The 27,327-nt window shown below is 45.7% G+C and overlaps 1 protein-coding gene across 4 annotated transcripts in view; it reads left to right on the forward strand.

The window, feature by feature from the left end:
* The first annotated feature begins 875 nt into the window (after window positions 1-875).
* LOC144753879 (keratin, type I cytoskeletal 12-like) overlaps window positions 876-27,327 on the forward strand; it is a 30,915-nt gene continuing 4,463 nt past the window's right edge. Inside the window, exons 1-8 of one of the 4 annotated variants that reach the window (XM_078641419.1) lie at window positions 915-1,334; window positions 4,589-4,671; window positions 6,574-6,730; window positions 15,893-16,051; window positions 16,693-16,818; window positions 22,366-22,583; window positions 25,351-25,361; window positions 26,071-26,115. In XM_078641419.1, the coding sequence (XP_078497545.1) occupies window positions 1,149-1,334; window positions 4,589-4,671; window positions 6,574-6,730; window positions 15,893-16,051; window positions 16,693-16,818; window positions 22,366-22,583; window positions 25,351-25,361; window positions 26,071-26,115 (985 nt within the window). In that variant the 5' untranslated portion in view covers window positions 915-1,148. Of the gene's footprint in view, window positions 1,335-4,588; window positions 4,672-6,573; window positions 6,731-15,892; window positions 16,052-16,692; window positions 16,819-22,365; window positions 22,584-22,729; window positions 22,795-23,004; window positions 23,044-25,350; window positions 25,362-26,070; window positions 26,116-27,327 lie in introns of all 4 variants that reach the window. The other 3 variants (XM_078641418.1, XM_078641421.1, XM_078641420.1) reach the window with 3 other exon arrangements.

Consider the following 27,327-nt stretch of genomic DNA (forward strand, 5'->3'; position numbering starts at 1 on the left):
AAAATTAGACGAATTTTGCACACTCCTAAATATTACATGAGACCTAATAATATCCCGAGGGCCAAGAGTGGACGGACGTTGAAGGACTGGGGTGTGTTGGAAAGTTGGTGCACGGCCACAAATGTTTAAGCTTCTGGCTATCTACATACTTTTGTAAGGCATGTTCTCATTCTGGATAGTGGCAGAATTTTACTCCTGTTAAGGTCAGGCACGGTTCACTCTGAATAAGGTAAAAATGTACTCCTGTTAATGGCAGGCATATTTTCACTCTGTATCTGGTAGCAGATTTACTGCTGTCAATGGCCGGTGTTCATCTGTCCCCCATATGTGTATGGGGAGGAAAAACCTCCAAAATTGGTGGATGTGAACGGGAAGGATTTTTTGCATGGGCGGAAAACGATCTTCTTTTTGAAAAAAAAAATGATTTGTACCTTTAATGCATGAATAAAAGTACAGCATGTACATTTGCACATGCATATTGAACATGCACAAAGTTGACAGAAGGGAGGACTAGAAAAATATGTACTTAAACCGGGTAGAGAGAATTGGTTAAAACAAGGGGAAAGGATTGCTTAATTGTGTTAACAGAAATCGCATCAGGTTTGGCCTCTCCCACTCCACCCCTATCACATCAGACCATCGTCAATGCATGGTAAACAGCCCTGGGGGAGCCAACAACTCAAGTGAAAAGGAACTTCATAAGAAAGGGCAACTCCCAATGAGCAGGAATTGGTGCAGGTGTTGGTGTTTGCCCACTGCAGAGGACAGGTCTGAGAAATGGAACACCCACTCTACTCTGTATAAAAGGGTGGGATACATTTTTGGTTGTCAGATCCCCATACACCTTTTTAGTAGAAGTGTGTTGGCTCACCACCATGGCTTACCATAGCATCAAAATGAGACGGAGTAGTGTATCCAGTGTGGTGAGTGGTGGTGGTGGTTTTGGGAGTGGTGTTGGAGGTTTTGGCAGTGGTGGTGGAGGGGTTAGCAACAGCTTCAGTGTGGCACCAGGGATCCATCATAGCCAGGTGGGGAACGGAGTCGGCTTTGGCTCTGTCAATGCTGGCGGTGTGCTTAATGGATTCGGTGGTGGAGCAGGTTTCGGTTGTGGAGGGGATCCCCTTCTTTCCGCCGGGGAGAAGGAGACCATGCAGAACCTCAACACCCGCCTGTCCTCCTACCTGGAGAAGGTGAGGGCTCTGGAGGACTCCAATGCCGACCTGGAGCAGAAAATTAAGGAGTGGTACGAGAAGAACCACCCTGGTGGTGTTGGGGGCGCTGCAGCCCGCGACTACAGCAAATACTACAAGCAGATTCAGGATCTCACTAATAGGGTAAGCATGATAGAGCACTGCCTTGAACTTGTGAATCCAAATCTTAATTTGTGTGGGGGTTTTAATTAGAATGAGTCCACACCACTGGAGCACAACACTTGCAGTGTTTTTGCTATACTTTCACGTTTCATAGTTTCTGATTGGTTACATAGGACCCAACTAAAACTAAAACTCCCAGAATACACTGATTTGTTTAAGGATCCAGGCTTTGAGTAATCTGATAACCCTAGATCTGTTGTCTCCCATAACGTGAAGTACTGTCCTCCAGTGTGGTTACAGGGGTATAGTCTGTGCCAATGGGATAGGGCGATTCTGCGCCTTTGTGATGTTGTGTATGATTTAGATTTTTTCACGCATAGTTAACCATTTGCAACATAATTTGTAGTTTTCTAAAAAAAAAATTTTGTTTATAGCTGAAATGGATCAAAAGATACTAAAGATACACGCATACTTAACCATTTGTAGCATAATTTGTAGATTTCAACAAAAAAATGTTTGTTTATAGCTGAAACGGATCAAAAGATACCAAAGAAAGGGCCAAACGCATTCACCTGAATTAACAGTCCCTTTACACAATCTAACTGCTCACTGTCCAGTTGCTGATTTCTGTATTCGGCTGTCAAACCGGACCTAATGGCGTGAAAACTTTGCCCACATTGTACTAATGCATATATGCCAACAGACCCAATTCATGCACGAGACTCACGATTGTGTAAGCCCAAAATGACTTTATTTTTTTATGTCTACCGCCTAAAATCTCCTCACCTTTAATGTATATCAATGGGAAAAAATTGTTCTCCCAATTTTTTCCCCCAAAAATCTCCCCCTTACCACATTCAAAATGCTGGCACGTATGTTAATGTGTCTTAAAAAGTTGACATAGTATTGCCACGAATTATGCTACATGATTTGCCTATTTTCAACGCATAATTATCCACCAGGTCCCATAATGCATAATTCAAGAGGCCCTGAGAATGGTTGCGCTGAGTAAGCCAGGAGAAAGTCCAAGAAGTTGCTTCGACCGTCTGTAAGGGGAGGCAGACAATGAGCAGGTTGGGTGTGCCCGGCAGGGCTGTTCTACCGTCACTAACTGGTTCAGGATGCTTCACTGGAGATAACTCACACAAAAAGTGAACTAGAGTATTCAGTTGGCATCTGGCAAATAATTAACTTTTTAGAAAGAGGAAATAAGATGCCCTGATTTGATGTAATTGGACTGGATTCTGTGTGACTGCCTTGAAGCGCTGTGTTCTTTAACAAACGTGGAAGGAAAAAAAAAATTCTATTTATAATACGTCTGAAAGTTTTTTCCGTCAAATAGTGTCATTACTTCACACCAATATAACAATAGTTTGTAGCATTTTTAGTTTAACATTATAGATCTAAAGTCTTTCATACTGAGGTATCTGAGGTCTGTAAATTAGGGGCCTCTATCTCAGCAGGACTGATGAAGTCCCCAAGGTTGGGTTGTTTTATGTTAAGAGGTTTTGTGTAGCGCCTTCCACAATTAGTATGGAAGTGTAGTGCTTTTCTAATTGGCTTTTTGAATGATTCGGACGAAATCAAACATAAGGGAGTATGGGGTAGCTTGTGAGAGTTTGCCAATGGTTGGAAGATGTTCGTTTAATGGCTAGCTTAACAATGAGTTCAATTAGTTAATATATTAGTAAAATGAGCTTGAACTAGACAGGGACCTCTGTTGAATATTTTTTATATTTCTGGGTATGCTGTTGCCCAGCCTGTGTAGAGTGTTTACTTTTCTAGACAGCATTGCTAGCCAGGTAAACAGATTGGTGATGCTTGTTTGAAGGAGTGACATGCTTAAGGGCCGGCTCTAGGCATGTGCAAGCTGTGCACCTGCACAGGGCCACCAAACCCCAGGGGCCACCACGCCAATATATATCCTTAATATATTAATCCTCTGAGGATGGATACATATTTGCGTGGTGGCCCCTGGCAGGGATTTGGCGGCCTCCGGCTCTGTTCCACTTCTAAACACCCTGACCCCCTCCCCTCTTTACTGGCCTGCGCGCTCCGCCCCGCCCGGACCCCCTCTTCCGGGCCCCCTACCTACGCTCCTTGCCCAGGGCCACCATGAGCCTAGAGCCGGCCCTGTAATCTGACTTATCTGAATGGCTTTAAACTGCATGTTGGTGAAGAGCGGTGAACGTGCTGTTGAGTTACCAGTACAAGGTGAGCTACAGAATCTTCTGGCCTGGCTACTGGATTAACTAAATCTTGAAATATTTTGGCTTTCATGCTGTCTGTCTCAGCGTCACAGAGCATTTCTTGGTAATCAAATGCTTTATAAATTATTAGTGACAATACTAACACTAGTTACATATGGTTTGCTGCCACCATGTGTACATCAAGGTGTAAAGGGGTTCTCCAGAGAGTTCTGTTTGTGAGAAAACGAGTAATAAGTGTAAAGGTGTTTTGTGTTGGAACTCTGGAATTCACTTTCAGACGTACATGGAAACCAGTTTAGGAAAACTGTAACGAGAAGAGAGGAAGTGAAAGGTGACCCTTGACACAAATATTCTTCCAAAGGACTACCAAGGCCTGAAGACGGAAAAAAAGAGAAGGTAGCTCTGGCAAACAGCACACTCTTTTTATACATTTCCAAGGGTCCAAAATTACTAAATCCAGCTAGAGCAGAAAGCATTTTTTGCACCCAAGGGTCACTTGCGTGCACAAACTGTTACATTTGCTCTTAGAAAGCACAATTCCTGTATTCATAGCATCGTGAACGGTAGATTTTTTAAAGTGAAGATTTCTACAATATTATCGCAATCATTACGTTTATCTAACTGCACAATGTAAGGTAGGTGTGATTTGCTAGTCTGAACGCCACCTATATTGGGAGGTAAGTACAGTACTTACATATTTATATACGTAGCACAGAATGTAGTGGTAAATCGATGTAGTGGATGCGAAACTATCATCATGCGCTATAGTGACCTCCACCTTTGGAAGAAGGGCTGATTTTCCACCATATGTAAGTATTACTTTAGATGTGAACACAAGTGGGAAACAGAATGGTGGCATGACCTCTCAACCATCCTTGTACCAAGAATGTTCTTAGAGTATACGCATGGGGACAGCCATGACACAAATATGGGTGACACCCAGGACAGTTCTATTGATCTAGCAAGATGGAATGGGATTGTTTGATATTCAGTGTGAAAGAAGCTCAGTGAGGCGTTGCCGACCAGGATGCATAGTCATGCACTGATTATCCCCATGTCCTCCAGATCATTGGTGCTGCCGTTGACAACGCCAGGGTCGTCTTGCAGATTGACAACGCCAGACTTGCAGCGGATGACTTCAAACTGAAGTGAGTGAGTCTGTGTATTGTGGGCAAGGAGAGGAGCTGGGAGGAGTCGTCTCTTCTCTGTTCTATTAACATTTACAGTTATTTTAATTTAGAAGGTGGCTAGCTCAACTATTTTATGGGTTCACCAATGGAGGTTCTGAGCTATCGCATATTAAAACACATTGCTAACATTTTATTTTACATGTTTTGAATAAACCATTCCCAAACTGCTGAAAGAACTGTAGAGAGGGACAGTTGTGATCATGGACAAACCAATAGTACTGCAGAATTGAACAGTTTATGTGGCAAAGAAAGTCAAATTGTGTAGCACGTTTTGTAAATAAATGCAAATTATGCCACACATTCTGTGGCTTTGCTATATAGCTAGTCTGACATTTTAACACAGTGATACAAAATGAATTCCGCTGCTAAAAAAGATAAATAGGATTCTTAAGAAAGAAAATAATAGGCATTAAACAAATTCTAACCAGAAAATTGTTCACCAGCAGTTAATAATTTTGGGCCTGATTTAGAGTTTGACGGACATGTCCTCCACCATGTTGATATACAGAGTAAATTCGGCCATACTTTTAATAAGGCCCTTTGTCCTGTACGTAAGCAGAGCAAACCATTTTATTGACAGTGTACGTTCCAACTCAGAATAAAACAGGTTGTGGGAAATATATGCTAGGACTTGCTAACAATCCCTAAACATCAGAATAAAATTCAGATGTTGCGTGAAAAATGTACATGTGATTTATTCTTCTTAATGCCTATTGCCCCCTGCAGCAAACAGTCCTTTCTTAGATTCTGTTCTCAAGCTGCTAGGTAACCTGGGCTCCAGTTTCTTTACACTGGCTTTGCAGCGACTTTTATTTATGTTTTGAACCCCTTAATAGGGGCCTTGCTACTGAACTTTCACAGTTTTTTTTACAAATGTAGTCTTGTTAAGGAAGTGAGGGACATCACCCATCAAGCTACACCCTTATTGAGCTAATCTTCCTTCCACCCTAAATTATCGAAAGGTACTTCTGGACAGACCTTTAGGGGCATATTAGCAAGAACCTCATTGAAATTACCACCGTTTTACCAGCAGGAAACTGCCGCTAAAACTGCGTTAATGGGCTTGCTAATATGCGTTATAGAATACCAATAGAAGCCCAGGTTAGAAATGCAGGACATCTAACCTGGGCTTCTATTGGAATTCTATGATGCATATTAGCAAGCCCATTATCGCCGTTTTAGCGGCATTTCCTGCAGCTAAAACGGCGATAATTTTAACGAGGTTCTTGCTAACATGCCCCTTAGTGTTCTGTCAACAGAGCCAACATTCGCTCAGTCAATGGAATACTTCAGGATACTTTCTCCGATGACCCAAGAGAGTAGAGGAAGTCGGAGGAACAATTTTGTACCATCCGCCATATGAAGGGAGGATGGGGTAAAGACTTTTATTTTTTCTGTTGTTCAGCGCAGGAAAACTTGCTGGTAATGGATAAGAAAAAGACAATAAAACACGCCCAGGGTGGGGGTGCTTAGTTTTTTATGTATATATTTGTTTATTCTTTTACTTTTGAAAAATATCCCAATTTGGGAATATGTTTTGGAAAAACTAAAAACTTTTGAAATGTTTGACGGCATGCCATCATGGCTGAAAGTACTGTCGGTCAAACTTTTCATACATTAACAAGTACCTCGGTGATGGCGTCCCATGTCAGAGTACAGAGTTTTTTCCGCTGAGCCGGTGAACAACTCTGCATTTGGAGGGTGGAGGTTCCTCAGGAGGTAAAGGTAATGTCCGCCACCATCCTTAGGAAGTACCCTCCATCCGGCAAACCCTAAATCAGGGTACTTATCCTTATGTCTCATCTCACCCATGTGCTCTCCTGGTTAAAATGACACTTGCTTATCTGTACTCATGCTCAGGGGAGAAAATGAACTGTTCCTGCGCCAGAACGTGGAGGCTGATATGAATGGTCTTCGCAAAGTCATGGACGAGCTCACCATTTCCAAATCAGATCTGGAGACGCAGCTGGAGAGCCTTGCTGAGGAGCTGGCCTACCTCAAGAAGAACCATGAGGAGGTAGGCTGCACTGCTCAGCTTTGAGGCTTCCCAAGTGGTTACATGAAGTTGAAAATTCAGGAATGGGCAACCCAGTGCCACTCGGAGTGAGGCTATGCCAGAGCCATTAGTGTAGCTTTATGCATGGCTGACTCTATTTCCAGATGTGCAAGTCTTTCTAAAGTCGCACTATATACAGATATACAGGTGGTTATCAAATCATATAATCTTCATTTGCTCTATTCCACTGGTAACATAAAGACCCAACCCCTAAAGGGTCTGATTTAAACTGTGTTGGAGAGCGTACTCCATCGAAACAGCGTCAGAGTACCCACTTTGCCACAGTGAAGTTGTGACCGCCTCATTAAGAGTTGAGCGGAATTTCAGTAAGTAGATGGTGGAGACTAATCCATCTCTTCGTCCTCCCTACACATCCAAAGGTCCAACAGAGTAAGGGCTGTTGTATGTTTGGATATGTGTTTTTTTGTCCTATCTAGAGCTGGTGAAAACATGGCCAGTTTTAACTGCTCCTCGCCGCCAGGTAAAACCTTGAGGTAAAACCTTGATGTGAGGGGCAGAGAAAACTGCAAAATGACCCTCGTGCCATGGGAGAAAACTCCCATTGTGAGGAGGTTATTGTGTTTTTTTATTTTCAAAAACAAAATTTCACTTTATGATTTTGTTTTTGAAAATATATATTTGTTTAAGTTTGACAGACTGCTTTGTCATGTTGGTAGAGTTGCCTGTTGGAACTACCATGGGGGCGGTTCCTAAAAATGCAAGAGATGTTCACTGGGCCGGCGGACATCAGTAACTTTGATGGGCAGAGTACCCTCACCATGGCAGGAGTAAAGTACTCTGCCATGGCAAGGATACATACTCTGTATGCCAAAGTATACAGAAGGGCCACAGTCTTTGGAAGGGTCCTTAAAATGTTTTGTAACTTCTAAATTGAGGGCTTATTTACAAGAGGCCTGTGCCACTGGAGCATCAGTTTGTTGTATGCTCCGCTGGCGCAGGCCTCTCAATCATATCTATGAGGTGACGCAAAGCCACCCTGCAAAGGACAGGAATGCACTGTATCTGGTAAATACCGTGCACTCCTGCCCTTTCAAATTGGCGTAGGGCAGTGCAGCAAAAAGATTTGCAGCACTGGCCTTCTCCATTTTTTTGTAAATGAGGCCCTAGGTTAAGTGTGTTCTGTCTGGTTGTTAATTTATGTCATCGTCAAGGCCGGGCCCAATTTCAATGATCATATCCTAGCACAAAGACAATTGGTGGAGGATGAGTGACCTACAATTCTCAAATCAAGAAATTAATCAATGTAATCACTAACCAATACAGAGACCATTGCACCCTGGTGTTCTGAAGGAGGTTGGGTGAACTGATGTTAGACACCTAGGAGACCAACGGTCAGAGATTTCCTGGCCACATTGTATTGGGCCACTGGGTTTACTTTCCAACCGCCGCATTATGATGCATTCCGGTTGGCTTACAACGGGCTCATGGAGCCCGTCGGCAAGTCGGAGCTGGCCCGTAATCCCAAAGAGTCGGCCTTTTCGCCCTTGGGATTACGATGCACTGTTTCTGACATGGTTTCCATGCCGTCTGTCCGACATGGAAACCATGTCTGAAAGCGTGATTTGGGGCCCACAGCAGGGCCCTCTTTGGGTGCGCAGCCTCCGGTTGGGGGCTGTTGATCCCTGCGCCCGGTGGCAGTCTCCTCAAGGGGTCTGCTACGGGGTGCAGGGTTAAACAGCACCTCCCATTTCCCTATGGGAGCACGTATTATGGCCAGTATATAGTTGTAATGCATGCTCCCATAGGGAAATGCAGGAATGTGACTAAACACTGTTCAGTCGCATCCTTATGAGGCAGTTGGGACCGCAGACTCGAGGTCAGTCGGACCCAGACCAAGTTCTGCCCGACATCGAAATCGGCCCTCTAATGTTTTGTGAAGCCGTGTGAATCCAGGATCTGTTATAAATTTTTACACTGTACACATTGTTAATTGCGATCAGGACTGTTTTTTTATATTTAGTATGTCAGTGCTCTCTGAGGCTCTGTTTTATCCTGACCATTCCATAGAATTGTATTTCTCAACTAACCCCTTCCGAACAACTGCACCTTCGATGGAAGCTACTATCGGGGATGTATCTAGGCCACTGGAGGAATCCGCCTTGCAATATCAACACAAGAAGACATGAGAGGGCCAGTAGGGAGTTGAGGTACCAAAATTACAAACTGTCGCTTGGCATAGGGCTCAGAAAATTTTTTTTACGGGAGCAGTTTAATGTTCTTCAACACCAGGATTCTCTCAAACAAATCTGGGAAATTAGCTACAACCACACAGATTTACACTGGTGAGATAAGAATTCAACAGAATCACATCTCTCTTGATTTTATTCTCAAGGATTAAAATGGTTTAACATAGGCTGAATATCAATTAGTTATAGGAAATACCGTAGACCTTTAAATCCTGTCAGTAAAGTGAATCACCTAAAATAAAACCATGGGTGAACCAATCTAAGGGGCAGATTTACAAGAAAGTGACGCATCTGTAGAGATGCGTCACTTTCTCTGCGCCACCCTGAGAAACCCTTGCACCACCATGAATGCGTCGTATTTACAATACGGCGCACCATGGCGCAAGGATTAACAGATGCGTCAGAAATGCAAAAGTCACACATTGCTGGGGTCGTGTTGCAAACACGACACAACTCCAGCAATGCATTTTGAGGCCTATCCTCATTGTGCTGTGTCACTCCTTATGCCTCCTTCAAGCAGGCGTAAGGTTTTGATGCGGTGGCGTTCTAGAAGTGGCGCAGTGAAATCCTTCAGATTTCACTTTGTCACTTTTACAAGGCTTTCCTGCGTGGGAATGCCCACCCTGCATACATTATACCTGATGCAGGTATAATGTGACACAGGAATTTACAACGTGACGCATATCCCTAAGTCAAGTCAAGTCAAGAGATTTATATAGCGCGCTACATACCCATAAGGGTCTCAAGGCGCTTGAGGAAGGGTGGGGAATTACTTGTCGAATATCCAAGTTTTAAGTTGCTTTCTGAATGCTAGGTGGTTCTGAGTAAGGCGAAGGTGAGTGGGAAGTGAGTTCCAGGTTTTAGCTGCCAGGTAGGAGAAAGATCTACCTCCCATGGTGGTTTTGTTGATGCGAGGTACAGTGGCAAGGGCTTGGTTGGAAGATCGTAGCTGACTGGAGGGGGTGTAGAAGGACAGTCATGTGTTGAGGCATTCGGGTCCAAGTTCGTAAAGTGCTTTGTGTGCGTGGGTTAGGAGGCGGAAAGTAATCCTCTTATTTACGGGGAGCCAGTGGAGGTTTTTCAGGTGACCAGAGATGTGTTCTTTATGCGGGATGTCTAGTATGAGCCTGGCTGAAGCGTTCTGGATGCGTTGGAGTTTTATCTGGAGTTTTGCGGTGGTACCGGCGTATAGGGTGTTTCAGTAGTCCAGGCGGCTCGTGACCAGTGCGTGGGTGACCGTTTTTCTAGTTTCGGTGGGGATCCAGCGAAATGTTTTTTTGAGCATGCGAAGAATGTTGAAGCAAGATGATGAAACGGCGTTGACTTGTCTGGTCATCGAGAGTGAGGAGTCCAGGATGACGCCCAGGTTCCGTGCGTGGTCCGTCGGGATGGGTGCTTTTCCAAGGGCCTCTGGCCACCAAGAGTCATCCCAGGCGGAGGGGGAGGTGCCTAAGATGAGGACTTCTGTTTTGTCTGAATTCAGTTTCAGACGGCTGTGCTTCATCCATTCGGCTACTTCTTTCATTCCTTCATGTAGATTGGTTTTGGCGGTGTTAGGGTCTTTGGTGAGTGAGAGGATCAGTTGAGTGTCGTCAGCGTAGGAGATGATGTTGAGATTGTGTTGGCGGGCGATGGCCGCAAGTGGGCTCATGTATACGTTGAAGAGGGTGGGGCTGAGTGACGATCCTTGTGGCACGCCGCAGATGACTTCAGAGGCCTCTGACTTGAATGGTGGTAGGCGGACTCTCTGGGTTCTTCCGGTGAGGAACGAGGTGATCCATTCCAGTGCTTTTCCTTGGATTCCGACGTTTCTGAGGCGCTGTAGAAGGGTGCTATGACAGACTGTGTCGAAGGCAGCGGAGAGGTCGAGGAGGATGAGGGCGACTGTGTCTCCATTGTCCAGTAGGGTTCGAATGTCGTCTGTTGCTGCGATAAGTGCGGTCTCAGTGCTGTGTTTGGCTCGGAAGCCGGACTGTGAGGAGTCGAGGGATCTGTTGGTTTCGAGGAAGGTAGCGAGCTGGTTGTTGACAGCTTTCTCAATGACTTTGGCCGGGAATGGAAGAAGCGAGATGGGGCGGTAGTTTATGAGTTCGTTGGGGTCAGCTGTGGGTTTTTTCAGAAGGGCGCTGAGTTCTGCGTGTTTCCAGCTTTCCGGGAAGGTGGCGGAGTTGAGGGAGCAGTTGATGACATCTCGGAGGTGTGGTGCTATGATGGAGTCTGCTTTGTTGAAGATGTGGTGAGGGCATGGGTCAGTTGGGGATCCTGAGTGGATGGAGTTCATCAGGCGGATGGTGTCCTCAGTGGAGATTGGGTTCCAGTCGTTAAGGATGTTCAAGGGGGGTGAAGGTCCTGCGGAAGGTTGGGTGGGTTGGTCTCCGGGTCGGTTGTCGAAGCTGTTGTGGATGTCTGCGATGTTGTTGTGGAAGAAGAAAGCTAGGGAGTCGCAGAGGGCTTGGGAGGGGGTGATGTCGTTGGAGTTGGTTGATGGGTTGGTAAATTCTTTGACGATGTTGAATAATTCCTTGCTGTTGTGGGCGTTGTTATCTAGTCGGTCTTTAAATGCCGCTTTCTTGGCAGACCGGATTAGTTGGTGGTGTATGCGGGTGGCGTTTTTGAAGGCGTCCCTGGTGTTGGTGTTTGGGTCTTTCTTCCAGGCCTTCTCGAGGGAGCGACAGAGTTTCTTCGATTTCTTAAGATCATCGTTGAACCAGGAGGCGTTTTTGCTGCCTAGTTTGATTTGACGTTTTTTCAACGGTGCTAGGATGTCGGCGCTGTTGGATATCCATTGGGTGAGGTTAATAGCTGCTTGGTCGGGGTTTGAGGAGTGGGCGGGGGGGTTTAGAAGAAGCGATGAGGAGATCTGGTCGATGGTGATTTTGTTCCAGTTTCTTCGCAGGGTGGGTTGAGGATGGTTGTGGATTGTGGTCTTATTGTAGATAAAGTGAACGCAGCTGTGGTCCGTCCAATGAAGAGCTGTGGTGTGACTGAATGAGACATGTTTGCTGGAGGTGAAGATGGGGTCGAGTGTGTGACCTGCAATGTGGGTGGGGGTAGTGACGAGTTGTTTGAGTCCGAGGTTGGCGAGATTGTCCAGAAGGGTGGTGGCGCTGCTGTCATTGCTTTTTTCCAGGTGAAAATTGAGGTCTCCCAATAGAATGTAGTCCTCGGAGGGGAGGGCGTGTGGGGTGATAAAGTCAGTGATGTCGTCACTGAATTGTGCACGGGGTCCTGGAGGCCGGTAGAGGAGGGTGCCTCTGAGTGTGGTCTTGGGGTCGGTGTGGATCTGGAAGTGGAGGTGTTCGGGGCTGGCAAGGTTGACGTCTGAGCTGGTTGAGATGCGGATGGAGTTCTTATGGACGATAGCGATGCCTCCTCCTGTTTGCTCGATGCGGTCTTTACGGATGATCTTGTATCCTTCCGGGATGGCAATGGTGATGTCTGGGGCTGAAGAGGCATTCATCCATGTTTCTGTTAGGAAGGCGACGTCCGGTGAGATGGTGTCTAGTAGATTCCAGAGGTCGATGGTGTGTCTGTGGACCGAGCGGGTGTTGAGCAGGATGCATTTTAGGTGGTTGGTGTCAGGTCTCTGTTTGGTGTTGGTGGATGAGGAGTTGATTTTGGTGCTGTCTAACTTGCAGGAGTTGCAAGAAAAGGGTCCATGGGTGTGTCCAGGAGCGGCTTGGACGCAGTTGGGGGAACGGCCGGGGTTAAGGGCTAGGAGGGAGGTGGCATCGTAAGTGATGCGAGTGGGCTGGGCATTACGGGAACCAGGGGGTCTGGCGCTGGGCGCGGTCCAGGCGCGGACGGGCTTACCTTTGGCGCACCTTCGGCACGGCCGTAGCACGTGGACGCTGCACGTGTGGACATCCGACATAAATGGAGAGTGGGGGGGCGGAGCGTGGGAGGGGCAGCAGCTGGGAGGTGGTAGCGGGGAGGAGGGGCGGGCCAGGGAACACGTAAACAAGATGGAGGGTCAAAGGGAGAGTAAGGCAGGGGCAGCAGATGCACCACGGCACCGGGGGCACAGACGAAGTCCCAGCAAGTAAATAATGCCTCAGCAAGTGTCGCGCTGCAAAGTACAGCAGAGCGAGCTAGAAGAATCAGGTGAGGTAGTATGCCTAAAGTCGCGCTACGAGGCAGCTCAGTTACAATGCAGAAACACAATGAGCACAAATGCACAGTCAAATGCACGCTACAGAAGCGCGATGCAAATTAAATATAATGCGGGTAGAAATCAGCAGTTCAGTTACGATACCACCAGCAAGCCAAAGCACGAGCAGGAGCTGGGATCAGGGAGCGTGGGTGGAGCGACCGTGCTGGAGCAGGTCCAGGCGATCACAGCACGTCACAGGAGGTAGGGAGCCCTCTATTCGTGGGTGGGAGGGGCAGCAGCTGGGAGGCGGTAGCGGGGAGGAGGGGCGGGCCAGGGAACACGTAAACAAGATGGAGGGTCAAAGGGAGAGTAAGGCAGGGGCAGCAGATGCACCACGGCACCGGGGGCACAGACGAAGTCCCAGCAAGTAAATAATGCCTCAGCAAGTGTCGCGCTGCAAAGTACAGCAGAGCGAGCTAGAAGAATCAGGTGAGGTAGTATGCCTAAAGTCGCGCTACGAGGCAGCTCAGTTACAATGTGGAAACACAATGAGCACAAATGCACAGTCAAATGCACGCTACAGAAGCGCGATGCAAATTAAATATAATGCGGGTAGAAATCAGCAGTTCAGTTACGATACCACCAGCAAGCCAAAGCACGAGCAGGAGCTGGGATCAGGGAGCGTGGGTGGAGCGACCGTGCTGGAGCAGGTCCAGGCGATCCCTAGATGCGTCACGTTATAAATGGGCTGACGTTGCGTCACTTTTTCTGACACAGCATCGGCGTAAAAATGTTCTAGGGAAATGCAACACGTTGTAAAGCCCTGCGCCACTTCTAGGACACAACTGAATCCAAAACTTACACCTGCTTGAAGGAGGCGTAAGGAGTGACGCAGCACAATGAGGATAGGCCTCAACATGCATTGCTGGAGTTGCATCGTGTTTGCAACACGACTCCAGGAATGCATGACTTTTGCGCCAACAGATGCGTCCAAATTTTTGGTCGCATCTGTCAATCCTTGAGCTATGGTGCCCCGTATTGTAAATACGATGCATCCATGGTGGTGCAAGAGTTTCTCAGGGTGGCGCAGGGAAAGTGACGCATCTCTACAGATGTGTCACTTTGTTGTAAATCTACCCCTTAGTAACAGAGCTCCTCTCTGGAATGACCCAAAACCAGCCACTCTGCTATATAAATGCAGACAAAGCATCAACAAACCTTCTGTGGGCTCCAACATATCTTGCAGTGGCCCCCTAGTGCAGGCTATTGAATATAATAAAATGTCATAATGTCGCTCATTATAAGGGGGTCATGAATTAGATTCAAAGGCCGGACAGGAAGCAAAGAATTAGCTATTTTCTCCATCATTGAGGCGGGTAATCCTTCCAGAACCCTAAGTCCCTCATTACGAGTGAACCAGATAATTCCAATGTGTGTGATAACTGCTGTTTCCACACATAACAGAATTCGAGTTTGGCGGCTCACACAGCACTTCTGTAGTTTTTACCGGATTATTTTCGACAGGTCAAACCTAAAAAGTATATTGGGAGATAAATGACCGTAATTATTGGAACATGTGGATTTTAGTGTGGTAAGCACCACAATCCTCACGTTATCCCCATTATCGGGGACAATCTCATAGTTGGGTACTATTTGCCGCACCCAATGATTTCCCTCCCCCGCTGAGTTAGATTTATCATCACAAACACTGGCCACACATAATGAGGTCCGAAGCCTATTTATGCTCCTGATTTCACGAGGGAGGCATCCAAATTTCTACCCATAAAAAAAAATACCAGCGCTCATCTGTCGGGCCCTCTTGGTCATTTAGAAGTGATTAAATTCTGCCATTTGCACAATAGTACTAAGGGCTATTAAATCATGGGTCAGTTCCCAATTCACTTAAGGCATAGTGAAACACAAGACAGCAACAAAAAACAAGGTGTATTAGGACATTGGAATGTTGCGTACTCCATTGAAGACTACGCGTGCTCCGGGCTTCTAATGACTGGTAGAAGCCCTGAGCATCAACAGCTATTGCTGTAAACATAGCCTCATGCAACAGATGGGATTTCAACCTCCTCTCGCTCCGTGAGGACTTCGTTTTACAAATTTTAACATTCTGCCCTCTAGGGGCAGAATGTTCTACTAGCGTCACAGCCCTCCATAGCAGGTTTTACGGACCATTAAAGGCCTGCTCCCTTGTTAAAGGCCCTTGCCTTTAGCTCGGGTCTTTAACGCTGGAGCAGGCCTTTAATTGCTGGTAGAGCCCGCTACGTGGGCACTAAGGCTATAATGAACAATGGGCGTATACAGGTGGAAACACAATCAGTCATTGGTGATAAACTGCCCGGTTCTTCCTGACCTTTCGACTTTGATACTTCCACACATGCTGCTATTTCTTTTTAGGACTTGCGTCACGTTCAATTAGTTTAGTTTATTCATATTTTCACTGTGCCAATCACACACAAAAAAAACAGTCCAAACAAAAGCAACACAAACAAGGCACATTAATAACATTTAAGCACTTAGTTGATAGAAAAATACATGGATGCCGTACAAAAGAAAACAGCTACCCAGTCCCTCATTAATAAATGTAAAAAAATAAATAAACAGAATTGTGATTATGCATACCAGTTTACAATGATATTGATTATGTTTCTATAAGCGTTTATTGGGTTATATTGGTGTTGTTCCTCAACATCAAAATGATGTTCATCCAAATCTTAATGAAAAACAGCACAACTTAAAGTTAAATAAAATCTTAATGCACACTGTATGAGGGTTTTTCCTAAACTTGGCTCTGTTTTATCCAATGTCTAGGAGATGAAGGGCTACCAGGGAACAGGCGGCCAGCTGAGCGTGGAAATGAACGCGGTCCCAGGAATCGACCTGATGAAAATCCTGAACGAAATGAGGGCACAGTATGAAAAAATGGCAGAGAAGAACAGGATGGAAGCTGAAAGCCAGTTCAATGAGGCGGTAAAAACACATTGGGCCAATGCACGAAAACAGAGATAATCTACACCTTTAGGTTTCCACCTACATTTGATTTGGGGATTCTCAAGTAGTACACCTGGGAAGCTTCGACACATTGCGTTTAATGGGTTTAATCGGTTACACTTTAGTAATAGTGTACAGATAAATGCCTTACAAAAGTCAATGTACATATGATTGATTGTTTTTTATTTTCTCCCAGGAAATTCATTTTCCCTCATTGAGAAATATCTTACCCTATATACCCTTGAGCTTTGCAGGTGTAGCCAACCCATTCTTACTCTGCATAGGGGTTTGTCCCAATCCCTCCTGAGAGGAGTTACTCTTTGACTAAATCCAAGATCAGATTGTGTGCTGGAAAAGCTCTGAATATCCAGAACTCGTGTGTTTGTGGGTCCTCCCCACGTTTCCATGGCTAGTGTAATATCAAGTGTGAGTAAATCCATTGATGACTATTTTGTTAATTGCAGTTGTGCACTGGCTCTCTTGAAGGAAGCCTTAGTAGTATTAAGTTGAACTTAGGTGCCCAAATGTTGTTAATCAGTTTCTGTATATATGCATCAATATGTTAATGGCATGTGCGGTCGTTTGACACACTCCCTTACCTTTATCTTCTTTCTCCCCAGTGTAAGAGCCTGAAGCAGGAACTCCAGTTTGGGGCAGAGCAGGTGCAGACCAGCAAGTGCGAGATCAGTGACCTCAAGCGCAGCCTCCAATCCCTGGAGATAGAGCTGCAGGCGGCCATCGCCATGGTAGGTGATAAGAGGCTTTAGAAATCTCAGACCACTGAATGTTTTAGAGCTTTTTTAAATTCCAGCAGAAAGGACAGTCGCAAAAATATTGCAAATACATTCTTTTTTTCTTGGAAAATATTTAATTTCATGGCTTTTCCAACCTTTATTCATATTTTCTAGCAGAGACTTCTGAATTTTAGAACTCTGCTGACAGAACTGGGCAAATTTTGCAATTTGATGAAAATCGAAAGTTATTCATTCATTTTCAGTTAAGCTTTTGGGAAGGACAATTGTTCTGTACAAAGGCATTTTCTGAGTTATTTTTAGCTATTAACTGAAAAAGAGTTAAGGACCTTTCACTTAACTTGCTCCAGATCAGTACTTCAGTTTTGTTGGAGTTGAGTTGGAGGCAGTTGTCTCTCATCCATTTGACTACCTTGTTCATGGTGTTGCGCAAGTTGTTTTTTGTGTTGGATGGGTCCTCCGTGTGTGAGAGGATCAGTTTGAGTGTTGTCTATGGGCTGTGAAGCGCTTGTTACCTTTTTAGTTGCAACTGGGATAAACACTTCAATTGTACAGCAAAAATGCAGACTTCAGAGAATTGTGTTCTGGAACCTGTTTAGCAAGCTTCAGCTACTTCATGGGTGAAATAGCAGATGCCCAGAGCGAAAGGAAAATAGGAGATGGTTGTTCTTTAATCCTTTTTCAACAATTAGAAGGCTACTGAAAGAAATGCCCCAATCCCTCTAACTTTATTAGCACATTTGAGTAAAAAAGAAACTTGTCTAGGGATTGAGTGATTGATTGATTACTTGACTGATTGATTGATCGATTGATTGATTGATTGATTGATTGAGATATAAACTCGCAGAGAACACGGTTCCCCACATGGGTATCCTGGCACTAATATCTTCAAAGAAGCAGCATGGGGCATGAAATTAGAGGTTGAAGAAGTAGATTTTTAAGTGCTTTCTGGACTCTAATTGAGGAATTGCACAATGAGAATGAATGGGATAGAGAATTCGAGTCTGAAGTCTTCAGACAGTCAAACAAGAGGGCATCCAATCTGACTTTCTTGAAATGAGGAGTTGAAAGTAAAAAGGCTGAGTAGAAGCAAAATGAGCAGGCAGGCTTTTAGCTAGAGAGAGGGGCGAATCATGAGGACAAGTATGAAATAATTGGAATAATGAACATTACCATTAAGTGATCAGAGCACAACTTTCTCATCCTTACATCCAGTTCTTACATCATTGAGAATACTAAGCGGCATCACTTCGATACCCCAGAACAAAGCAATATGCATGCCCTCACTCCAGCAGGCTGTCAATTGATCTAACTCATTGCAAACACAACAACGTGCAGCTCAGGGCACAGCACCTCAATATCGATTTTTAAAGTGCTCATGGTCCTCCAGGGCCAAACCTATTTCTTCACAAGCCTGAAAGACATTATCACAACTCTCTTGTCTCACCCTGGAAATAGAGCATCTGTGATTTCAAATTCCCTGCACAACCCCTTTCTTCTCTTTTTGCCTCTGTGCCAATATTTTCCCATTCATCTTAGTTTTTCTTTTCTAGGTCTTCCTTGCTGTATCAAAGGTGGCGTACACCTAAAATACCCTAGTTTCTTCCCTTTTGAACTACTGGTATTTGGACCTTTAATTTGGAGTGGAACATCCAAGTGGGGTCACAAGTACTGTAATGCCCTACTAAAATGGGGTTGGGCTTTAAGCCTCCATTGTCATCTTTTTCAAATGAACTCAGCTGCTGTGAACAACTGGGGTATTGGTTCTGGGTAGACTGCACATGGCACACATACACTTGTATGCACACATGAAAGCTGAGAGAGGAAGTATGTTGTCTGACTCAGCCTGCCATCTGGGTGCGAAATTTGGCAAATGCATCTAAGCAGGCGCGCAACACCCATTGGAATCAAAGGGCTTCCACCACAACCGCCCCACTTCCCCCCTGGTGTGTGGCAGCCCGGGCTCAGACGGCTCCCGGGCACACACACAGCCGCACCCGAGCATTCACAGGTCTTTAAAAGACCATGTGCATGTTAATGAGGCTTTGATGTTGTTTCACCCCTTCCAAGAGCCCCTGCAGCTCCACTCTGCCTATTGCTTAAAGTTTCAGCCTGGTAAGGTGTATATTGTGTCATGGTAAGGTGTATATTGTGTCATGTTTTCACTTTATGTATGACCAGTGTTTAAAACTGTAACACTAGATTAGAACATGGTACAAGGATCAGAGTCGATTATCATTTCCTGGACACAGAATTTATATCTAAGGTGAGATTTACACTTGTTGAATTACTTAATGTAGTTTATGTTATAGTAAATTTATTTGATACAGCCCATAATGCAATTCACCCTCTAAGCTGCCTGGTGCAGTGAGTTCATTACTGTGTTGCACCACCTCCCAGTGAATAGTACAGCAATTATAGAGTAATTAGGAATCTTCTGCTCAAAGTAGTGGATGGAGTTAAAATTTTCAGAGCCATCGTTAACAATTAGCTGATATTTACGAGGAACAAATGTAAGGAGAAACTCACACTTTTTTAGGTCTCGCCTACGCAGCGCGCATGTGCAGCATGAAAAGAGACCGTTAGCCATCGGTTCCCTTTTTCGCCCAAAAAGGTGCAAGCGTTCCATTGCCTTCAATGGCAACGCGTGCAGGTTCTCGATTCCCTTGCGGAAGCGAGCAGCTGGCGCCATATGTTATCAATTATCATGCCTTGCTGCTCGCTCCCGCAAGGGACTCGCGCAGGCCCCCTCCTCTCTCCCCTCCCCCTGCTGCCGCGCGTGCTTGTGCTTGTTGTTTCTTGTTATAGTATCTCTCAAAATGTCACACACAAACCACTGACATGTCAAACACAAAGCACTAGAATGTCACATTTAATCACACTGTATATACCGAAATGTCACATAATTAAATGGAAACGCTTGGCAGCAACGTTTGGTTTAACTTAAAAGCGCTCTGCTGCTCATGACTCACTTTATGGTTTAAAACGCACTCCTCGGGTATACTCAGATCATTGAATGAAAATCATTGAACACAGGTGGAGCTCAACTAAACTACAGGAGAGTTATTTAAAGACAATTAATGAATAGATCCTGGGCTAATTTAGGCTGTTATGAGGACAATAGACATTTCTTCAACTAAACTTCTTTGTGTTCATTTGACGTTTTAGAATTTTTTTTTTACTTGAAAGGTTGTGGTTTAAGATCTGATCTGTTGAACGAAAAAGGATCTTGGACTGTATGCATAAATTGCATTCGTTCAAACTTCATAAAGTACCCCAAAAAGCGGGAGTGATGAGCGAAGCTTGCATTAACGGCTGTAAAACAGTCTTTTGGTGGCTAAAAGACCTATACAAAGCTTCTAATAGAAACGGGAAAGAGGAGTATTGTGGTTCAGTTTGCTGGGTCACCTTCTCCTAGTTACCTGCACCCTTCCAAGATGCCCCCACCCCGAGAAGAGGAATCAGTTTCAGCCGAGTCCACCGCCATCTTGGAATAACCACTTTCATCTGGTAATAAAGCGTCTCTTTTCTATGTCAATGATACTGTTTCCCTTCAGCACATGAAGCAGAGTTGAAAACAAACTTCGATGACACCAGTTCTGGTCAGTACCTGCTCGTCTTTCAGCCTCTCATCCCCACGTGCCCCCTCCAACAACTTCGGTAGTGCTCCGAGTCCGCTGCAGCCTTGGGGTTCCCCTTGTCCCGGTATGAAGCAGCAGCACCAGGGTCTGACCTCCCTATCCCTCCATACTGCCTCGGTGGCCCTTTACCTGCACCCCATTCAGCCTCGTCGCTCCCGTGCGCCCTCCCAGCGCTTCACGGACCCACCCAGCATCAGTGCTGCTTTGAAACCCTTTCCCAGCCTCAGTCCTCCCGGTTCCCCTGCAGGTACTGTGGTCTATTGACCTCATTCCAGCCTTAGGTCTCTTCCAGGCTCTGTCCTTTATACAGCACTTCGTTGTCATATGTGTACAGCCATCATGTTAGAAGGACAGTAAAGTGTGAGTGACCCAAACTTAATCAAAATAATCTACCCAGGGCTTTAAGTGGGATGAAAAAAATTGGGGGGGGTCTCTCAAAGTGGCATGGACAATGTAATTAAGATTGTGGCTTAATAACACATAAGCTAAAAATCTGTGCTTAGCATAGTGTGCCGCCCGACTTGTATTTTGCTGTTTCTGTCATTGCATCCAGATATATGATACAACAAGTGATATCATACCTACAACAAGGCAGGACTATTGGTTTTGTCAATGGTTGTTAGTTGCATAAGATAAATAAACAGCAACTATGGCTTGTTGTATATAATATTGAACAAGCATTGACATAGCCAATAGGTCTCGCCTTTGGGAGCTATAAGTCTTTAGCCATGCAACAGTTAATGTTGTTGCAGTAAGGGTATTGTGCTGCATAAATAAATACTTATAAGGTCTCAAAGGTGAGAGCTATTGGCTATGCCAATGCTTGTTGTCTCTGCTGCTGCTTTGAGTCAAGGGGCAGGCCCCTTGTGGGTGTAGACCAAGTCAGAAAATAATGTGCTAGGATTTTGGAGAGGGCTGTCATGTTGTAGTTTTCACAGAATGCATTGTAAATGCAGTACCAGGGAATCCTTGAATGCATGGTAAGAGAAGAACCAGGGAAGCTGGTTGGCCCATTTGGTGATAGTATTGGTAATGAAATTAAGTGGCACTAGAGTGAGTAGGTGACTCACAAACCACATAGGCCACTACACAGGCAGTTGAAGCTGAGAGGAAGCTTGGAAAGGACATAGAATGTGCAAGCAACATTGTAATCACTTTTAGGAGCCGGGCGGTGGGGGAGGGGGGGGTGTTCATGGGCTTCGTGGACTTTCTACAGGGCGGGTGGTGCCAGCTGTCTGGCATTCTCCCAGGCACAGTAGAGAGTTTGGGGATACATCAGGGGATCCTCTGGAATTCTGTTGGAGTGGTTCTTCTGTGGTGCAAAAAGGCCCAATGTTTTGGTACTGGTGAGTTCAGGCAGAGAGTGCAGACTTCCATGGGCACCTGGTGGGTACGACTGAGGAAGACTCCAGGTCAGAAATCACCACAGCTGGGCAAAAGGGCTACACTAGAGCTTATGCCCCTAGCTGCTACTGTAAGGAAGACATAATGCCAGGTTGTAAGGAAGCTGAAAACATCCTCATTTAAATATGTTTGCCAGGATGCCCATACCTGCGGGTTCAATATTTGGGACCAGCTCCAATGAGCAGAGTGCCAAAAACCACATTAAAACAGTCAGTGGAGACAAAAATATTATTAACTGTCTATCTTACTCAAACATGGCTTAGAATACTCCTATGCTTTACTTACCTTTGATTCTTCATCCTTTTCAATTGTAGTTTTTTCTTTCTATTCTCTGTTATTTGTTTTTTCTTATTCTACCTTGCAATGTAGCCTCCTTTGCTCTACAATGCTATCCATAACCCGCCCTTTCCACTCCTTGCTCTTCCTTACTGCCCTTTTCTCCCTTACCTGCTAGTTCTTCCAAACCACTACTTGTTATTTTTGTAATTTCTGGCAGAAACGATCTCTTGAAGATACATTGATAGAAACAGAAGGACGCTACTGCCAGCAGCTCTCCCAGCTGCAGGCGAGGATCAGTGCAGTGGAAGAGCAGCTTACAGCCATCAGGAGTGAGATTGCCAATCAGAGTCTGGACTATGAAAAGCTCCTGGATGTCAAGACATTGCTGGAGATGGAGATCGAGACCTACCGACGGCTCCTGGATGGCGATGGAGGGTAGGCCTGCAGTTTGTTTCTCATTGTGATGTCCTCTGAAATAGATGAGCATTCTCGGTTTGAGAAGGGAACAGGATTACTTGAAGTATCTAGTGATGTAGTACCTGAGAAAACCATCAATGTCATGATCTGTTTTTTTGTTTCAGAATTTCACTGAATTCACCGGAGAGTTCAGGAGGCGGATCACAGTCTGGATCCCAACAAAGCAGAGGTAAATCCTGTTGAAAATAGTTTTAAGCTGATCCAGCCTTGTATTTAATTTTCAATGAGGTTCTTGTCTTTTCTGCGACTGGGGTCAGTAAGAGTAATGCCCAAAAAGCACTCACGCAACCTGGGAATCATCCTCGACTCCTCACTCTCCATGTCGAAGCAGGTCAATGCCGTCTCCTCCTCCTGCTACAACACCCTCCTCATGCTTCACAGGATCTACACGTGGATCCCCACCAAAACAAGAAGAACGGTGACCCAGGCCCTTGTCAGCAGCAGGTTGGACTACCGCATCGCGCACTACGCAGGCATCCCAAACAAACACCTGCGACGACTGCAGCGCATTCAAAATGACTCCACCCGACTCATCCACAATGTCCCTCGCCGCAGCAACATCACCCCTCACCTGAGAGACCTACACTGGCTCCCCGTCGAACAGAGGATCACCTTCAAGCTACTCACCCACGCACACAAAGCCTTCCACAACACCGGACCAGCCTACCTCAACGGCCGACTCAGCTTCTACACCCCCACCCGCCATCTCCGATCCGCCAGCCTCGCCCTCGCCACCGTCCCCCACATCCAACGAACGTCCGCTGGAGGCAGATCCTTCTCCTTCCTCGCCGCCAAGACCTGGAACTCCCTCCCCACCCACCTACGGCAGACCCAAGACCTACTCACCTTCAGAAGACTCCTCAAGACCTGGCTCTTCGAGCAGCAGTACCCTCCCTCCCCCCATCACCTTGAGACCCTTACGGGTAAATAGTGCAATTTATAAATGGATTGATTGATTGATTGATCGCCAAAATCAAGACCTGGTAAAAGCTTGTCTTAAGATGGCAAAACGCGGAGAAATACATTATTTCTCCTTGTTTTTGCTTTTCCATGAGTGCTGCCTTGGGCAATTTATTGTGATTACCTAAATTGCTAATGCATTTAGGGAATTGCAAATTGCGATTCCCTATTTGAGATGCATCAAGACTTTCCTCAAAGCTACTTTGCATTTAGGAAAAGCTAATTACCATCAACTTCAAGTTGATGGTAATTTGCAAATTGTTTGAAAAATGCACAAGAGAGCATTTTTCAAAGAGATATGTGGCGCAACACATGCCCTTAGGGCATGTGTGTGCGCCAAATGTGCACACTTACCTTTTGGGGGGGTGCATCAGGGGGGCCTTAGGCCCCCTGGCACCCTTGCAACTGCATTTGCAATTTGCGATTACCAATTTGGTAATCGCAATTTGCGATTGCATTCCCATTTATCCCTATGGGCCTATAAGAATGAATGGAGTGACATAACCTAATAGCGATTCGCAATTTGAGAATCTCTATTAGGTAATATGTTGGAATCGCAATTTATTTTGCGATTCCTACATGCATAAGGAATTGTGATTCCTAAATAGCAATTCCCTAAAAATCGCTGTTTAGGAAACACAATCCCTTATGTTGATGCATGTCCCCAAAATCTTATTTTGAGGTCTAGTAGTCCTCCAACGAGCCCCTAAAGCCATATTTTTCATGGTTTGTTGTATTTCTCCCAGCTTTGTTACTTCCTACTTAATAAGAAAAAATCCCAAAGCAGGTAGAACTTGACAAGTCTGGAAGATTATTCCAGAAGATTCCAATTCGGAATGGACTGCATCAGGGGTGTGTCTTGGCTCCGTTGCTTTTCAGTCTATCATTGTCAAACATACCAGCAACTAAAAAATTATCAAAATCATTCTTTACAAACATTGGGGGATGGCATATCCCATGCCTGTTGTATGAGGATAACCTCTCTGGTTTGCAAAGAAAATTGGACTCCCTCAATGAATACAGTAAACAGAAAACCTTTAAAAGTAACCTAGAGAAAACAAAGGTAATGGTTTTTGGAGGACAAAGTAGATCATTTTAAATAGGCTTTGAATTCACAAGCCGTGGAAGTAGTGGAATCCTATAGGTTCTTGAGGTTGAGTTTTTGTGGGAATTTCAAGTGGCAAGCTCTTATGGGGAGTGCCAAAACCAGATCCGTGTTACACGCTTGATGCCTGGTTAAGTTTAACCAGAGGAATGGGGCCTTTGCACGCGCTCATTTTATGAAAGCCTATGAAGGTAAAATAGGCCCCCTGGTGTTGTATGGGGCAGAGATTCCTGCACCTGACCCCTCCTGGAACTGGAATACAGTGGAGGGGGTTGTCTTTAGAAGGTTATTGTTGCTTCCACCAGGAACCATGATACATAGTATAAGGTGGGAACTGAATTTGGTTCCTAGGCACCTGCAAGCTAATTCCCGCAATAAATGTTTCTTAATAAGTTATCGTTAGATAACAAAGCTTTAAAGATTTCCAAATTGTTGGACTTGGCCCTTTTGGCAGGTTCACCCCAAAACTTTTAGAGTTCTCCTAGCCTGTTTCTGAAACCTGTTGTTGGTGACTTTAGGCCTCTGCGCACTTTAGCACTGTGGTCCAGTGTAAAGTGCGAGCGCTCTCTGTGTATGTTTGGTGAGATGGGCCTGGCCTCCCATAGGAATGCATGGGGGATATGTTGGTCCCTGGTAGTTCCTGAGATGAGAGGAGTGCAGGGGTGAGCTTGGTATGTGCGAATCAGTGAGAATAAATGCTGTGCAATGGTGTGCACAGATTCATTGTGACTGGTGGAGAAGTGCCACTTTTAGAAGTTGGCATTTCTGTGTGCAGTGTGTCTGCCTGCCTGATGTGAATTGCCTGTCTGGTTAGTGAGTGAGAGGTGCTGGATGATGTGGGTGGCTCCAGGAGCCAGGATGGGTCTGCCCGGTGGTGAATGGGGAGATCTCCATGTAGATGAGAGGGAGGAGATGCACCTGGGACCTGAATAGGGCTGTGCCTTCCCTCCACAATGCTGGCTTCACCTCCTGTGGTGCGTCCGATGTCCCTGGCCTGTCCTATGAATAGAAGAGAGGAGCTGAGCAAAACAAAGTGCTCAACAGCTCCCCTGAATCAGTTGTATCTGGTTCCCCCAGACCCTGCACCTTTTAGACAAAGGAAATGGTGTATAAAAGAAGTGTCTGTGACCCCATGAAGAGGTTCTCTTTTGGATCCTGACAGTGGGGGGCTTGCTGCTGGTGCCCTACATTGCCCCCCTGATACCTCCAGGACGTCTTGGACATTTGGCTTGTTCTTTTACTTTGTAAAGACTTGATGGAGCCTTCCAGCGCCTGGGGAGCGCTTTATTCTAAATAACCCTGAAAGGGAAAAGCGTGGGTTGAGCAGCGCTGTGCCTGCCCCCACCGCGTGTCAAGAGCTGGGCTGCCGCATGGAGGAAGAGCAGAGTATCAGCACCAAGAGACGTCCCCCTGCGCCGGAGCCCGGTAAGTGAGGGCTGGGCAGGGGGCATGGCAGAATCATTCCCAGAGCCGTCCCGAATGACAGAGGGCCGCTCCAACCCTTGGTGTCATTCTCTGTTTAAAAAACCTGTGTGGCTCTAACCTGGCCAGATTTATTTGAAGGGCCCCAGTGGGGGCCTTGAGTGGCTGTGCTACCCCATATTGTGGCATAGTTATTTCCGGAGCCGGTGTGCTCCATGGGACAAGTTTATTCCAGAGCCTGTGTGGCTCCACCGTTTTGCATATTGTGTACAGAGCCCGTGCATAGCTCCAACAGGGGCAATCTTGTGATCAGAGCCCCAGCAAGGCCCAGAGGGCACAGTTGTGCCAGGGCCCATTTGTTCCATCCCCAGCTGCGCTGCACCAGCACGGGCATCTGCAGCGTTTTGCGCAATGATTGAGAGAGTCCCTGAGAGGGACAGAAGGGGCACAGAGGTGCCAGGCCTTCCCCGTTGTTCCCAGCTGCCCAGCAAGTAGTGGGCAGCTGCGCCGTTTAGGCCTCCTTCTTGATATTCCCAGCTGCCCAGCAAGTAGTGGGCAGCTGCAACGTTTAAATTTGCGCAGTGCGCACCCTTGACTTTCGCTGCATTGGCAGCGCGCCCTGACATTCTGGACAAAGGGCATTTGAGCCCCTTTTTTGGATGGCCAGTTGGCCCGGCTGGACGGTTAGATTTATAGGGTGCCAGGTCCTAATGTGATGTGGTGCTAGAAAATGTAATGTGTGTAGTATGTTTTACGCACCCTGTTTTATACCTCTAAATGTGGTCTTTTAGGATTATGAGGTTGGTTTGCATATTATGCTCTATGCTAGTGAGATTATGTTTCACTGTGTGAGTTATGTCCCTAGCATGAGTTATACTTGGGAGGGTAGGGTCTAATGTGTTTAGACTTGTGAGATGATTGCATAATGTGTTTATGCTGGAGAGGTTGGAGCAGAATGTAAATTGCGCCTGATGTGATACTGTGCATAATGTAGTTCATGTTACAGGCTGATGCTAGGTACAGTGATTACTCGTGGTTACTGGTTGTACGTTTAAGATCTGTTTTACTTTTACCAAGTTCGCTTTGTGATGGTTCTGACAGTGGTCCATGTGGCCCTGTCCTCTGTAGATAATCCCTTGTGAATATTGCCCGTATCAGTTGGCACAGTGTATGTTATGTTTTTACTATTCTAATGTTTTATGAGAATACAAAGGC

The sequence above is a fragment of the Lissotriton helveticus genome, chromosome 5_1, assembly GCF_964261635.1.
Source record: "Lissotriton helveticus chromosome 5_1, aLisHel1.1, whole genome shotgun sequence".
Lineage (NCBI taxonomy): Eukaryota > Metazoa > Chordata > Amphibia > Caudata > Salamandridae > Lissotriton > Lissotriton helveticus.